The sequence below is a fragment of the Nicrophorus vespilloides genome, unplaced genomic scaffold (genome assembly GCF_001412225.1).
Source record: "Nicrophorus vespilloides isolate i.1.1-1 unplaced genomic scaffold, Nicve_v1.0, whole genome shotgun sequence".
Lineage (NCBI taxonomy): Eukaryota > Metazoa > Arthropoda > Insecta > Coleoptera > Silphidae > Nicrophorus > Nicrophorus vespilloides.
This window is the reverse complement of record NW_017097317.1, coordinates 152676-170332: the sequence shown is the minus strand read 5'-3', so window position 1 is coordinate 170332 and position 17657 is coordinate 152676. Positions and strand designations below refer to the sequence as shown.

The 17657-nt window shown below is 33.7% G+C and overlaps 1 protein-coding gene across 2 annotated transcripts in view; it reads right to left on the bottom strand.

Moving 5' to 3' along the window:
• Positions 1-15088, bottom strand: part of LOC108559797 (lachesin-like) — a 42644-nt gene extending 27556 nt beyond the window's left edge. Inside the window, exons 1-3 of one of the 2 annotated variants that reach the window (XM_017917153.1) lie at positions 2882-2900; positions 2706-2817; positions 2188-2338 (exon numbers count right to left, since the gene is read on the bottom strand). In XM_017917153.1, coding sequence (XP_017772642.1) covers positions 2188-2239 — 52 coding nt within the window. In that variant the 5' untranslated portion in view covers positions 2240-2338; positions 2706-2817; positions 2882-2900. Of the gene's footprint in view, positions 1-2187; positions 2339-2705; positions 2818-2881; positions 2901-14880 lie in introns of those variants that run through there. The other variant, XM_017917152.1, reaches the window with a different exon arrangement.
• Between the last annotated feature and the right edge of the window lie 2569 nt (positions 15089-17657).

Below are 17657 nucleotides of genomic sequence, written 5' to 3'. Positions count from 1 at the left end.
AATACATTCTAACTATTTACGTCACATAGATATTTAGAAATATGTGTATTCCTTAACATTTTCATCGTCCATCCTGAATAATACGCTTTCTTGGAAATCCAGTTCATATGCTCACACCTGCGCTGCACATTTCTTACTCCTACATGTATGCATCATGAAATTTATAATATTGAAAATTATTTCATTTTCAACTCCCAAATTTAATATATATATATTTAATAGAATCATAATCTACTGGTGCATCCACACCGTTTCAGATAAGTATACTCGCGTATGCGCGTCTCTTTCACATTTATTTTATTTTGTTATATATTAAATTTTTAATATTATACTAAAGTTATAATTATCTAATATTTTATGTTAAATTAAATAAAGTATTCATTAATTATCCCAACTTCACTTTCACTTTTATATGTTTATTTATAGTTTTATTCCACTTTGAGACAATTATTGTTATAATAAAAAAAAATGTTGTTGTAATTTTATAAATAAAAAATTGATATTATGTGTACAAATTTATATAAGCAAACTTTTGGGGGACTTCAAATTAAATAACTTCCAAAACTAATAAAACTGCGATTATTATAATTAAGACTTGACGTTTCAACAATCCGAGCGTCAAAATTCTGCGGCGCTTATTATTTTTTTTGTTCCCCGAGTCCTTGCTATTATTATATCTATATATTTAAGCGAAATTCCTAAATTATGCAATAGCCGTATTTAAAATCGTATTAAATTCCACACATTCCCGGTGAGAAATTCATTAGTTGCTAGGGAAAAAATTAAATGAAGGGAAATACAACACATAACTTGGATAAGAGATGGTTCTAAAAAAAAAGAAGGGAACGACATGTGCATGATGATGATGGAACATAACAAATAATATAGAGAAGAAAGAAAAAATAAATAAAACGAACTGCGTAGAAGTTACGCTTTTGAATGGCGCTAACATCAACAGGCAGTATTTGGTGCCAACGTTCATACATAATAAAGTAATACTCTGTTTAGCATTCATTCCACCGGCACAAAAGACATTATTTAACCTTTTACTGCACAATGGTTCATGGACGTGGACTTCGTACATACATAATATTTTTCCAGGCATTCTTTCTGTTTACTACTTGCAACCGCACAACATTTTTTTTGTGTATGTTTTCAAATCCCTATTCTTTTTGCTTAGTAAATTGAAAAAAAAATCACATTCGTGCTTATAATGTCATTACTCATTTTATATCATTATGTAATTAATTATAATAATAACAACAACAACTATTTTTAGCATCAAACTTCAGTATTTTTTAAATATTTATATTTTTTAATTCAACAGAAACACTTAAGATTTAAATGATTATTAAATATTTAATTTATTCTCAAAGCATTTTAAGTATTAGACAAAATATACATTTTTGAAGATTTTTTTTAAAGTTTATTAATCGCGAATAAGAAAAAATTTAACAATTGAACATGAAAATTAAAAGGACTATTAAAGAAAGTATGAAGATATCTTCAAAGATTGTTGATTGTTGAGAAGTATACATTTTTAAGGTATTAGTTGATACAAATAACATTTTTCAAAAAAATAAACTTCGGAAAGGACTATTATCACTAAACTCACCATTACGTTTTATAAAACTTTCACATATTTAAACATTTTCACTTCAGTTTTTCTTAAAATGTGCATACAATGTATTTTTCAATATTTATTTCTCTTTATAACTATATTTTTTCAGAAATGTATGTAGCTTGTCCTACCTGCCAAGACCGGTCTATCATCTAAATCTATTCAAAACTAGTTGCAAGAAGGACTAATAAAAAACTAGAATTGCTAATCAACGGAAAGACAATTTGACACGTTTTGCTAGCAAACTGTATAAATCAATTTCTTTTATTTTTCTAAATTATATGCATAATTCAATAGAAATAGAAAAAATAACAAAAATATACCGGAAACGATTAGATTTTATAATAGTACAAAATTTGGTGTAGACAAGACCAAATGGTAATAAAATACAATGTCAAATCGGAAAATTGTAGGTAACCTCTCAAGGTTATTTTCAATATTTTAGACATAAAGAAACAATGGCGAAACATATGGGACATAAAAATTTTAGAAAGGGTTTGGTGGGACATGGCACAAAAATGTTGAGAATCACTGTATTAGATGGTATAAAGATATTGGTTTCTTACCTAGAGCAACCGGAAGGAAGGCGCAAAGCAGCAGTGGTCCTGCGATAGGCATGGTGTCGTTCGTTGATGGTCTTCTCTCGTTGCACTTTTTGTTTACGACGCTAGCCGTCGACTGCGTCCACCGTTGTAATCGCTGCCACCATTTCGGGACCTGAAACACGTGCACTTTCCATATAATATAAATCACGAATGGTAATAAGTGCTGAATCTGGGGTCGGATCCCAATAGCCTGCTAATGTCAGCACCTCGGGTGACAGACCGCCGACATGGACCCACACTTTACTACTCTCCCCACAGTTAATAAATACCACCGTCGCCACCCCGGCCGCACATTCCCAAACATTATTATATGGAACCCAGGTTTTCATGCCTTCCATCAAAAAAAAAAGATGAAGAAGAATAAGAAGATAAAAAAAGAAAACGGCTACGAAAACACCACCAACACGGATGGGGTGAAAGGAACCGAAGGAGGGATGAAAGTTTTAATTGAAATCACGCAGATTCCGCTAACGGCTTACAATTGCTAATCAAGGCGGACCGTAACACTAAGCGTAATGGCTATGGCCTGAAGGATCCCGGGAAGAGGGCGTCACAGGTGCCCAATATGCCATCCCTTGACGAAGCGCCTTCCTGCAAATACATCGTTTTCGTTCCTTCATTCCAGCAGATATATAATATATGGTTTTAGGGATACCCTCGCTGTCTCTGCTTGCGTGTGACTATACGAACATTGCGAACTTTGTTGAGACTACATTCAAAATAATTTACGCAATATGAATACGAATGCGCGGAGTTTATTATTAAAATGAACGCGTTCCGAATTGCAGTGCCAGCAGCCAGTAAATCTACCGAGTGTATTAGGAATTACGATTATTTTATGGGTTTGGCGTTTACGATGAGCAGCTTTTTGGAGGACCACTATATATACACACACATATATATTCCGCACATCGTCATATATAGAAATATGATGATGTGTTATATAAAAGCGAATAAACTCGTCACAATACTTCAGTTAATTCCTGAACAGATTTCAGGTTAAATATTGCTCGATCACAAAAGCACCCGTTTTGCATTGAATTTTTTTTTTAATTACTGAAAACATAACAAAAACAAATTCGTTGGACCAAATTAATGAAAAATTTCTGGAATGTAAATCGCAAACATCAACTTTAGAATGGATCAATTCATTTTATAAATTCCTTTTATGAAAATGCTGACATGTCACAATTGTTTGCAAATGTTTTTAATTATACATACATATTTTTTTAATGAAACAGGTTTAATTATGGAACAATTTTTTATAAAATTTAATATTTCTCTTAATTTATTGTACAATGCTTTTTTTATTGTATAATAGATTTCAATTTCTTTAATACATTTGTTTTTTTTTGTAAATATGATTATATAAAGTATTATATGCGCTTGTAATTAATGTTTTTTTTTGGTAAAGTTAATCTTTAATTTCTCTTTAAATCCAATTAGTTCATTTGGTGGAAATAATGTGTTTTGATTGATTTTGAATATGAATATGTTAATGTATGTTGATAGGTAATGCTTAATGTAAGATGTAAATACGGGTTAATGAAAGTGTTATAAACTCGTCACAATTGTGGTGCGGACTTCAATGAAGATAATTCATGAGCAGATTTCAGGTTAAATACTTGCTATCTCGAGCGCGTTCCGTGGACGCGACCGAAGGGTAGTTAGGTGAGGGCGGCAGGACGAAGGACGGGTATGTTTTAAATGGGGTCCACCGCCCTTTGCGAGAGCGACCATTTGAAAGCCATGAGAGCAGAGCGCCCTCGCCGCTTATCTGTACTGGCAGAGTTTACATATCGGTTTACTGGCAATTTACTCTGTTTAATTATTAGTTATACGCGTTTCTACATTTGTTTGTACATGGGGGAAAAGAGGTTTTCGGGATGAGCGATAATGCACGACGCGCTGCCGTTTGTTTGTTGGGCGGCGTGGCGTGGCATGGGCGGATGCGGATTGTGGATTGTGGATGGGCGCAGGCAGGAGTAGTCCTGACGTAGTGACTTAGACATATTAGCGTGCCTTTATTGGATCCGCGGTCTACACTTTCTATTCATAAGTATCTCACGTTGGCACCCAATCAATTAAGGTGAGCGAGATGTGGGATCCGCCACCCAGACAAACAACCACCCAACCACCCCCAACCCCTCGGGGTGGTGGGAGTGAGGCACATGTGTCTGGATCGCATCTCGCTTACACCGAACCTACATTTATATTCATTTATTATACAATGCGCCCTTCCGAAGGGATATATAATTACTGGCTGCCGCTCGGGACGTATTAGATTGCACAATTTCGAAATAATATTATGAGAGGATAGTTGTGGGGATGTATGGGAAAAAATGGAAGGAGAAGGAGAAGAAGAGGATGACAGTAAACAACAGGAGTATGCGAAAGAATAGGAGACAAAGAGAGGTGCGACTTAATGAGCATCCGCGCACACATCGAACGGGGTGGTGGGACTTGAGGGGGGTATGTTTTATTTGCGCATAACGAGGCACTATTATGGGGGGATGCAACGCGATACTGCTGAACGGGGGGGTTGGGAGTGGGTGTGCGGAGTCGGTGGATGGGAACGAAAACCGGCGCCATAATTAAAAATTTCGTTTGTACTCCCCCAGCACTCGGGGGCAAGTATTTATTCTGAGGTGGCTTCTTCGGTTCCAGGCTGACACAGATAAACTGGCGCCACAGAACAATTTCCTTCTCTTAATCACACTGCATTCCCGCATAAGTCTCCCAACTGGAATGCACCTCACTGCCACAGCCACCTCTTCTTCCTCATATACTAATACCCATCTTCTCCTTTACATACCCATCCTCGCCCACACACAAACACCCATACACACCGTTATACCCGTGCTTCGAATGCTTCGAACGTTCCATAGATAAAAATCCAAACCAATAAATACAGCCACAGCCATTTGCACTTCATCTGCACTTCGATAATTATTTCATACAAATACCTACCAATAGTGCCTATTTATAACTAAAACATTTCCTTTTGTGCGCAAAAAAAATATTTTATATTTATTACTTACTTTAGGAAACTTACAAATGTTCAAACGAATTTATAAATAAAAATAACAATAACCGGTATTTTCAAATGTATATAATACAAATAATATTATCGATTTATTATTCAAAGAGAGTTTATGTAAAAAAATTTTCATTTTTTTTTTTGTAGATTTTCATGGAACGAAAATTTAATGAGTTATATCATTTTGAACCAACATTAAAACTCCACCTTGCGCTGAATTTGCTATAGTCCATTAAAATTCATTGTATATCAAATTATCTTTAATGATCTTTATCCTATTAAGATCAAGTATAATTAAGGTAATTTCCTTAATTGGGCCCTTAACATTGAAAGTTTTCAGATCTACAGATATGTGGGTATCGGTATGATCCCTTTTATCATCTAAGCCTTGTCACTTACATTAAAATGTTTATATAAATATAATCTATGATCTTTAAAATTTATTTCTGAATATAGTTACATGTTACAGCTAATTAAAAGTAATTAAGCAAAACTAAAGTTTTTGTCGATCGATTTGAGAAAAAAAAGTGTTTAAAATATATTTTTTTTGTAATTACTAATTTTATTGGTGAAATTATTTGTCTTATTTTATAAATATTTCAAGTAAAAATAATTTATTTCAAATAATATTTGCATTTGAAGAATGATCCTTTCCAATATTTAGAAGTAATTAAAATTATACTTTATATTATTTTGATAATTTATTTATAATAATTGTATATTATTAGTTTTATTAAAATATGCTAAAATTTTTAAAATTACAAAAAATGTTATTGTTAATGAATGAATACATTGAAAACTCATTTGTTTTTTTTTTGTAAAATGTAAATATAATGTAGAGTGACAGGAGCAATTAAGGTAATATCCTTAATTGGGCTCTTAAGAGTAGGTTTACATAACAATTTCGGTATCCCTTCATTGATCAACACATAGTTGTTGAAATATTCTGTTTGAATGATGTCCGAAATGTCACAACCTTTCGGTACAATGATTAGGTCAACTTCGGCAATCCAACCGCTCATTACATGAACCAGTTGGTTCTGAAGTGATGCGCGTGAAATAATGAGGTCGTTTCTTAGTGAAATCATAATGCTGAGAAGGAGAAGTTCTCGCCCTTAGGGACTATAGTAACCGATTTTGGGTGTTTATATATATATAGAAATATACACCCTCGTTTAACGGTCTATCGAATGTAGGAAAAAAAATTGTATATAAATATCATCGTCGAGTGGGTGTTGTGGTGCGGCGTTGAGTTTTGCATGTGAATGGAATATTTTAAGAGCGATAATTTATTGTTGATGATATGAAATATAAAGTATGTAAATGTTCCCGTGGGGTTGAATTGCGTGAGGGTGGTGGTACTTGGTTTTGGGGGTGGTTGGACACCAGGAGGATACCATACACTGACACATTTGTGTGTGTTTGTGTTGGGGTGTTGGGGGTGCGATCGAAATATCCAAAATCCGGAACGGACAGTGCGGAACATAAACGCTAAACGGAGGCGGTCTCATCAATTCTCGGCGTGACGTGTTCTATCACAGTGCCATCTCCAGACAGCAGTCAGCATTACACCACAAAAACAGCCCAATATGTAGCTTTTAAATTAATGATCCTCGCTATTGCTTCCTGCTCGTCCCGCATCGGCTTTCTCTGCAGACTAATATTCAACGGTGCGGCCTTATTTGCTTTGAAATTTGCTCCGGGACCGGCCATTCACGATAAAATACCGGCCAATATATCGACTGCCTGTTACTGACCACATCATTTACTCGTTTGCTGACTGTCGCTCTTTTTCTCTCACTCTGGCACAGGGTGGTGGTAGTTGGTTTGTGGGTGGAAAAAGTGGGCCGACAGGATCGTACCACCCCTGCCTCCTCCAACGCTTCAACCGCCTCCACCGATCCCTCCGGATGCGACGACCATCGATTTTCGGACTATGCCAATTGCATCGATGCAATTAATCGATACCTACTTAGAGCAGGGCGACCTGAAGAAAAGCGGAGTGCGGTCTCTTTGATCGAGTCCATTTAGTTTTGGGAGAGATCCTGGAGTAGTTAGCAGTAAAGTAGCTCCATTACCATGCAGGGCCCATTGCGACGCCAGCGAGTGCTCGGCATCGATGGCAGGATAAGTCCCTAAGCCCTAGCCCGCTCCCATTGTGCCAACCACTCTCTGCCTCCTCCGCTCCCAAGTGCCTCCTTCCTTCTTCCTCATTCCTACTAGGGCGCACGACACCCCCGCATATACACACATCCCGTTGCGTCACAATATTGCAATGCGTACAAACCCATCCAAACACGCGCCCATCTGAACCGTGTGCTCCCTTTATTCATACCCTCACACGTACCCGCACACGTACACTAGCGCATGGTATTAGCGGGGCTCTTGTCATCTGCACCCAGCACACCCAGCCACCACCATCAGCACCATTTGATTGATGATTTAAGCTTGAGGCGCTCCGTTCCGTTCATCAATTAGCACGAGTGTGTGTGTGCTTATATATACGTATGTATATATTTATATATATATATATGTGTGTGTGTCTTTATGCGAATGCAATGCGACTGCTGTCTGTAAATACCCGAAACCGACAGGCGACATCGTGCATCGATGTGGGTGGGCCGCGGCAAAAGCTAGGGCACCATCTGGCCCACTAGACCTGTGATTTGATGTCGCGAAATATCATCGAATGCATTTGACGGTCGTGTTTATGGCGGCCTTTCATGCATGTTGCCGAAGTTACATGTTCATCTAGGCTGGTAATTGATGGTAGTGGGCAGGAAGTGACGTGCGCTTGTAGGTGATACATCACCGGCATATGTGTGGGGGGGCCGAATGTGTTAGGGGTGTTCGGATCTCTGCCCAACACACCAGACCGTGGCCGGCGCATGAATATTCATACACACATACACACACTTATAATATGTATACGTGTGACGCACACGTTGATAGCTCGTGTGTGTTGGTGCTTAGAGGAATGGGGATGATAGCCCATGGATCGGAAGAGATGTTAGGATCTGAAAATCGGTGGTACTGTTTGGTGGTAGGGTAGTTCCGCTTGTTGCCTGCCTCTGGTTTGGTTCGGTAGTGGTAGTGGTAGTGCTCAGGTGCGTCCCGCCGCCCGCCAGTCAATGCAGTGACACCCTGCTGTTCGGTGATTGATCACCTCTATTTAGCCAAATCCCATTGCCATATCCAGCCGGATCTCATTATTACGTCAAGCCAAGATGCTACTTGAGTTTATGTATGAGCAATAGGCTGCTGCCCCGCCTGTTGCTATAATTTATTAATGGCCTAATAAAAGTACGCTTTGGCAGCCAGTTGTGCCCCCATAGCGCCGGCATTTTAATACGACACTTCGAGAAAGTCCGCCGCCGCCGCCACCCGAATCCAACCCCCCTCCGGTAATTACGTTTCCAAACATTTTCCGTTCCTTATATTATAAACACTACATCTTTCTCGACTCCACCCCACACCCCCACGTACTTTTAGCCGAATTTCCCTGCAACTATCCAATCAATAACTTTAATAATTCCGAAAACAAATTTCGCCTTTCCATCCTCCACCCTCATCCCAGCACTATGCAAAAAAATGTTATTAAACTTTTTTCCGCCCTACATATATACAATATCTAATAAATTCATCCCGTTCCTTCTCATTTTATTATTCCCTTTTATTTTCTCGCTCTTGTAATCCTGCTGATTCAGATTTTATTAATTTTTTTCTCTCTAATTTTACCAATATCTTTTTCTACTTCAACATTTGTTTACGTCATCAATTATGAATATATACATTTATGTTTTCTTCATTTAATTTCAACAAGAGAACAAAATTAATTTGTTGCAAATTATTAATTATATGCAGATATTTATGTACATTCAAGGTTTCAATTACGAATTTACAATTCATGAGAATTAATGAATTGCAAATCATATTGAATCATATTTGCATACATTTATAAAAAAAAAAATATTGAAAAAATAATTTACAGAAAAATCTGAAAATTTTATGTAATATATTTTCAAGTTGTGTATGCTAATAAAGCAAAGCTTATTTCCTGTTTTTCAAATTAGAACAATGCGCAAGACAAAATAATCTAAATTTTCTATCATTTTTTAAATGATATTGAAAATTTATATAATCACGTGAATATTAATGTTCATGTTTTGGTTATGAATTGTCAATATATAAAACTATGTATGAATGTTTGAAATTTTATGTATCCTTTTATAAATATAAGATCGTATAAATATAACAACGATAAAATATGTCTAAATAAAATAATAATATATGAATGCTGCACTCACGATATTTTAATGCTAGAATGCATATATTACATATTGAATTGAAATGGGAAAATTGATCAAATAAATTTACGTTTATGGTACACAACATATTTCTGCTTTGATTAATATATCGAATGAATTAGATAATAAAGATGGAAATACTGATTGTATATCAACTCTTTGCAATGTAGAGATTCCCTAAAAAATTAATCAAAATTTAAAGGTGGATCCACTAGGTTTGAAGCATTCTAGTCTATATACTGTTGTACTGTTGTCAAGGAGATTGATAGCCAAAACGTGCGTACGGGGGCGGCATTCAAGTCTCCCCTTCCCAAACCACATCTATGCTTTTGATAACTTCCTCAAAATATCACAATTGTTCACAGTTTCATTTCATTTTCTTAAAAAAAATTATTAAACATTAACAGAAACAAATAATTATTATAAAAAAAATAATATAACAAAATATTTTCATACAAAATAGTAATAAATTCTGTTTTAAATTTATAGAATTTTCTATAATAAAATAAAATTTTGGATTATTTTTTACAAAAAATAAAGTACAGTAAATTCCGCTTAACCGGGACACCGGTTAATTGGGACAGTCGATTATTAGGGACAGTTCCTAAAGGATGGAACAAAACTGAGCAAATAACGAATAGAACTTTGGATCATTCTTTCTATTCATATCTATTTATTTTTTCTAAAAAAAATATGATTTTCCAAATTTTATATGCATTGACAAAATTTTGTTTGAAACAGAAAATAAATGGATTTTTTTGTTAGTACACACATATAACGGTTTAAATCAATAGATATGTTCATGCAGAGCCGTGTGTAGAAATATTTGTTTGACTTGATCCCTTTTCAAGCTTCATCTGGGGGCTGCTGGGTCAGAGATACGGAATCATTCGACCCTGGGCAGCGTTAAATGTGTTAAAGTAACTTAAATTTAAAATGGAATTCACATAAAAAAAAACTTTATATTCCAGAATAGTCAGATTTAAAATGTAAAGTTTTTAAGTTATTTATCTCATCTTTAATTTGTTTTTTATTTGAAAATAAAATTTTACCAAATTTTGTAATTAAATGTAATTTTATTGCAAATATTTTTTTTACAAAAAGAAAATCAGGATTATCTTAGACTTCTTTAACCAACGCGCTATTTGGACAATTTTTTTTTTCAAATACAGTCAACTTAATTGGGATATCGGTTAATCAGGACAAATCCTAAAAACGAAATCAAATTGGAGCAAATAACAGATGAAAATTGAACTATGTCCCGATGTGAATATTCACTTTATTTCGATTTTTTTTCAAATATTTTCTATCCCCTCTGAAATCAGGATAATCCACAATCTAAAGTGTCAGTTATATAAGTTTAATGATCCAAATAGTAACGAACGTTTAATTTGTGAGTCGACCTCCAGCAAATGCGGGCTTACTTTTTTTTGTGTATATGTGTATACCATATATATATATTTTTTCTGTATGAAATTGGATTTTCGTTCGGTTGAAGAAAAAAAAAACGATCGTCCGGTGTGTTATTTATATTCGGGAATCTGCCAGGATTCCACTTCGGGCCGGCGCAGGACTCGATTCGCTGAATTATTAGAAACCGCATTCTGCTATAACCAGGATTACCGAAATAATATATTGGTTTCGTATGGGCGATTTATAATTCGTGATTTGTTAATGGGCGACGATTTTTAATGCCAACCCCGTTTGATAAGCCCCGGTGAGCTTTCAAGGTACATTTATCCTATACTCCAGTTCAATTCCAGTTCAAATCTCAATTATCTTCTCAACTGTGAACTTTCAAAAAATATATATACATTCACACTATCAACTTTTGTAGTTACTTCAAAAATATAAATTATTAAGTTTGTAACATATTTATGTGTACTTTTTAATTTCAGCAAATGTAAAAAAATATACTAAATCTAAATGTTTCTAATATCTAAATTTAACTTTAATTCAAATTATGAATAAAATATAAATTAAAATCCGGCTGATTCAATTAAATAAGACAACAATTTTTAAATTTGTCCACAAAATTTGCCAAAAAAATTGTAAAATTTTCGCAATTTTCGTCAATAAAATCGAAATTTAAATCAGGACATCAAAAAAATCTATTATAATGGATATCCTAAAATATCCTGGAAATAATCCAAAAAACATATGAAATGTATACTTTTTAATAATATTTTTATTTTAATAAATTGTTTTCCCATAATATGGATAATGGAAAGCTTTTATTTCGTAATAAAAATTCATTGAACGTACTAATTCACTAAATGTATTGTGACAAAAAAAAGAGTTCACTATTCGCAGGGAAACAAAAACACGGATATCGATCAAATTGCAACAAATCGAAAATAAAAACAAAAATACGGACTGTCGAATTTATAAAATTTTTGGTTGTTCGAATATTAAAATAATGAATATTAATTTCGTAAAAGGGACTTTGATCATTTGTTCATAAACATTTAAACGATTTCAGTTAAATATTCAAAATGCGCCACTGTTTGTTTTTTGTACGCATGAACAAAAAAAAACAGGTTCGTTATGTAAAAAGTCTCGTTAAAAATAATTGCGCGTCGTAACAATTAATTAAAATTATCAATTATGGATTAAAATCAGTGATCATTAAAAACAAATCAGATATTGGCGTATGTACATAAAATATGAAAACATTATATAAATCATGTGTTTTTTAGTAAAAAATGATTAATTTAAAAATAATTAAAAATATGATTTAGTATTACTATATTATCCAACGAATTTTTCTGTTTTTCATAATTTTCATTTAATTCAATTATTTAGATATTAATATAAAAGTCAAGTTTTTGGTATTTAACTTTAAAATTTCTAAAGATTTGAGAAAAATGATTAAATAATTGGTATATTTTTGTGGCTTACAAAATCACAATTTTTTTTTAATAATTAACTAAAATTTCTTAAGAATGAAAATGATTAAGATCAGAAAAGTAATAAAAATTTAAAAATATTCTCAAAATATAACATTTATTTGTGTTTGAATTGAATTATTATTTATGTTACGCACTGAATTTATTTCTCAGATAGAAATGAAATAAGAATAAAAATATATATATCTATATAAAATGTACGAAGGACGAAGGGAGTTCCAAAGCCGCTCCATAAATCACGAGCCCTTTGCTTTCTTAATTAAATGCCCAAATAAACTAAATTATGTTTCTTAAATTTACGAACTTACCCTTACCCGGACTTTAGGCGAAACACAGTTGGCGAAACTTCACTTCAGTTTTAATTCCAATTTCAAAGAGCAATAGAATCACTTCCAACTATTATCGAATAATTCGTTCCTTCGCCGTTACATTTTACAGCAAAACTTTTCACAACCATCTAAAATCTAAAGTGAAAAACAATGCAGATTCTTTTCTCATATTTTCTTCGTGTTTTTTTTTTAAATATATTTGAAAAGTTTTATATTTCTATTATAAATTTTCCATAATCAATTTATTAACTTAAAGAAAATATTGTTTTCGTTATTATTTTTATTTAAATAATTCACGTTTTCTCTAGTTTTCAATAGTAAATTAATTAAGTAAATTTTTCATTGATTTTAAATCAAATTTAATGTAATAAATTTTTCTATAGAAATAATTTACAAAATTTTAAATGTTTACTATATTGTTAATAATATTTTTTTTTGTTTTGACGCAAAGTATTATATTTTTTGATAATATATTTTATAACTTTAACAAAATATTGTTTTTTTTATTAATTAATTAATACAAAATTTATTAGAAAAATATATTTTTCTATTGAAAAAAATTACAAAATTTTATATTTCATTTTTTATTGTAAATTTATTATTCTAAACTATAGAAATGATGCTTTCCTTCACATTATTTTTGTAATATTTCATTGAATTTTTATTTTTTAATTATAGAAAAAAAATATTTTGATTTTTTTTTGCTATAAGTTAACGAAACTGACTAATTTTGATTATGATTTTATTGGATTATTTTAATAAAATTAAGAAAATTTATAATATAAAAAAAATAGTAAATAATTATATATTTGTTACTTACAAAAGTTATGTGTGGATTAATGCAATAATAAATAATAGAGTATTTAAATGCTAGAAAAAAATACGGAATCTACATGAAGTAAAACTGGTAATAATTCTTTTTTGTTGTTTTTTTTTATTAATTGTAATTGATTAGCTGTAGCAAATCAAAGTAATTATTGTGATTATTATATCTATGGGCGCAGCGAAGCGACGGGTGTTTTGTGCTGAATTACGTAATTGAGATGCGGGAGTGTCGGGATGCGCTTTGCATTCGGTTCTGCGTAAGCCTCTTAGGTGGCGGAGATTCTTATTCGGCATTATTTGCTTCGTGTTGTATTTTTTGTCTCTTTTATTTTCTTTTCCATTCCTCTTTTCATTTATATATATTTTTTTTTCTTTCTTTTACTTCTTTCGCTTTGCGGGAAGCGAGATACAACCTGGGGTGGTTGTAATTGGAGTTGTTGCGTCGCGGGGGCTGCGGAGCAATTAAAAAAGGCACCCGCTAATGGCGGGACTGAAGACTTGGACGATGATGGAATGTGCATGTGGAGTTTCCGGTTCGCTGAATCAAGAATGTAGGAAACGCTTAATTCGACAAATGTTTTGCTGCTACCACTGCCGCCGCCCCCCCGAAAGCGAGATTGCATTTTTGCGGTATTAAGTATGAAAACGGGAAACGCGCTGAAGGCTGGTTCAACGGTGCGAATTACTGGTAATAGTTATAATGGCGAAAGACCGAAAGCAATTCCCGTGCAACAGCCACTAACGACTCCGAGGTGAGTTAACTAAGTTGGGAGGACACTTGTGTCTGAATCTTCATTACGCGATAAGGAGTCCCATTCCCGGAGACCGCAGGTTACAAGGACCGTCTACACAGTTTGGAGAGTTATTGTTCCCTTCCAATTCCGAAAATTTGCATTTTCATTAAGATTTAAAAATTTCTACAATTTCTTACTTTGATTATCCAACCTAAATATTACGACACGCGATTGGGGGAGAGTACAAAATAAAATATATTATAGAAATCAAAGTTAGAGAAAAAAAAGAAACACTCCCACAGACACACTCACACACACACATACACACACGAGAATAGAGAAAATAAAAGGCAACATTTGAACAAGTTCCTTTCAGTATGTTGTTTCTTTTTTTTGTATTCTCTTCCTTCACCGCTCGCTTCTTTCTTTCCAACACAATGAAATCTAGTTGCGTGTGCTAGGAGTTAATGTACACGCGAGTGGGGAAGAAAGGATAATGGGAGGACTTACCCAAGAAAGTGTTATAGAAAAAGTGATTGAGGTGGTGCTGTATTTTTTTTTTGTTTCTTTTTTTTCGTTATCCCGACACGGGATGTGCGTGGTCTAACAGCGTGAGTAGCGCGCGCGGATGTCGTACGCGTTTTGTATGTAGCCTGTGGAAGGTGTCCCGACCGACGCTGGGGAACGATTGAGGATTTGAGGAGGACGAGCGTTGGGAAGAGCGTCGCGACGCGCGATCCAACGCTCCGCCGCGTGCTGCTGCTGCTGCCGTTCGGAGCGCGCGCCTTCTTCTTCGGGGTCTGACCCCTCTCGACCCGCCGCGACTCCTGTTGCTTCTTCCGGTTGGCCGCCCGTCGCGAAATACTCTCTGGTAAATATTAGGATGTGTACGAACTAATGCCCTGTTTCTTCTTGGCTCAGTATATCGGAAATGACAACCGTAGACAAATATCAATCCGAAGAATACGAAAATGCGCGCTACCCGCTCGCTATGCGGAGGCTGTACGTTACTTCTCGAAGATTGCGTATCTGGGATTCCCATCGCAATTGTCTGTCGCAAAATGAACATAGCAATCGTGATGCAACTGCATTCGTTGGATACATCAGCACTTTACATTTTCCTCGTGAATGAATTACTCAATAACCGTGACAAGATTAATGCTGTATCTAATACACACAGGCACAAACTCTCTACGTATACTCATTTCAACTATTTATATTATTCAGTTACTTTATTTCGATCCTATTGCTTATATATCGAACAATTCTTCACATTTTACCAATAACAATAGTTCCATTACCTGTAAACGACCAATATGATTAACGGTTAAATTTTGACCGGGAGTTTCTGTAGTTTTTTTTGAAAATGATGTTGCTCATGTTTTCAACTATTTGTATAAAGCTATTACATCACTATGATCTATAACAAAATGATTAATATATTCATGATACAATTGTATACACATTACTTCATGACAATTACACTTTCCATATGATTTCATTGTAATGGTCTATAGCAAAATGATCAATCAAATCACGATACATTTGCATTCACATAATTCTCCACCATCACTTAACATTTTCTCTATAGTGTATTTATTGAAATAAAAAACAAAATATTTTCTATTATTTATTATTTTCTTAATCTTATTTCCAACTATTGTTATTCATAGATTTTCACTCGTTGTATATTTCAAGGTTTTATAGAAAAAATAATTAATTTTAAAGAATTATCTATTATCTTAACGTGTCATTTCATTAGACGTTTGTTCTAAACTTTATGAAACAAATATGTATACGTATAGAGTACTAGTTGGTAAAACAACTGTAATGTAGAAGATATAAGAAACCTCCAAGTGAAATGGAGCAAAGGAAGGAATGTCTACAAACAAAGTAAGAAACTGCATTGTGTCCTACTGGAAATATCGGAGTAGAGAATAAGTGGACATGCAATACTCGCAAAATACTCTCTGGTAAATATTAGGAAGTGTACGAACTAATGCCCTATTTCATCCTGCCTCAGTATATCGGAAATGACAACAGCAGACAAATATCAAACCGAAGATGTATTTCCACTACACGAAAAATGTATGTTATTTTGCATATACATTAAAATCTTCATAATTACCTCTAGTGCAATAAAAAAATGTAATAAAAGACAAAACATTACAAATTGATTTTTATAATTGATATTATTCAATAATTTTGGCTCAATTTTTGTAATAACAAAAAAAAACTATTTAATTCGAAAATTTCTATACAGTATTCTTTTTTTCAAAATTTGATATATAAATGACTTATTAATCAATAACAGTTTTAGTACAAATATTTCTTTAATTGATTTTTTTTACTATTTTCTTGAATAAGGTCAAATTAAAAGAAACTGAGGAATATTTTTTATCATATTGGTAGTATATCATATCAGTGATATAATAATACTCTGCAGAATATCTATATATAAGATATTACCAACATATTTACTATAGAGTAGAATGGTGTCAAGATTGAGAAGTGGTCACAAAAAGTGAAGAGGTAGACACTCAATGTCTATGGGATGTGTGTATAATCCACAGGAGAAGTATTGATGCATTGGATAAAAGTGAAATGAAATGAAAATTTTTGAAAACATGGTAAAGGCTTAGTGATATTGGGGTGTTTTAGTATTGTTGATTTGAATATAAAAATTGTACTTTTACCAAAGTAATAATTATTACTTATATTTTACATGAAAGATTTCATTAATTTGTTTACATCTTTTATTATTTTATTAGAGAAATATTATAATAAAATAACAAATACAAATTTAGTATTTTTTATTATATTTTTTCTTTACATAGAAACTTTAAACAAAAGTTGTGAAATGGAGGTAGAAAATAAAATATAAAATAATTTAGTTATTGTCGATTTATGCACTTTTTGTGATCAGAGTAAAGTTTTAGAAATAGTATATATAATGGTTTCCAGCGTATAAAGGCATTTTCTGATGTGGTTTCGGTACGCACTTTTTGGGGCCTTTTGCGGGGACAGTCAAATAGAGCGGTTAGACCACACCGGGAGTCGCGGCACCAACTCAAACAAGGCTTTAGTCTCGGAGGTGCACAAAGCAACCGATGCGCCCCAAAGCACAACTTTGTTTGCGGTCTCTATATATGGAAGTGCATAAGTTGCCAATAGTTGGCAACTTGTGCCTTCGCCTCGCGCCATCGTTGGCCTCCTTGAAGAGGTTCCCTGCATGAGTTATAGGCTAGGTTTCTTTCTGGAGTTGGGTCGGCGGTAGTGGAGATTGG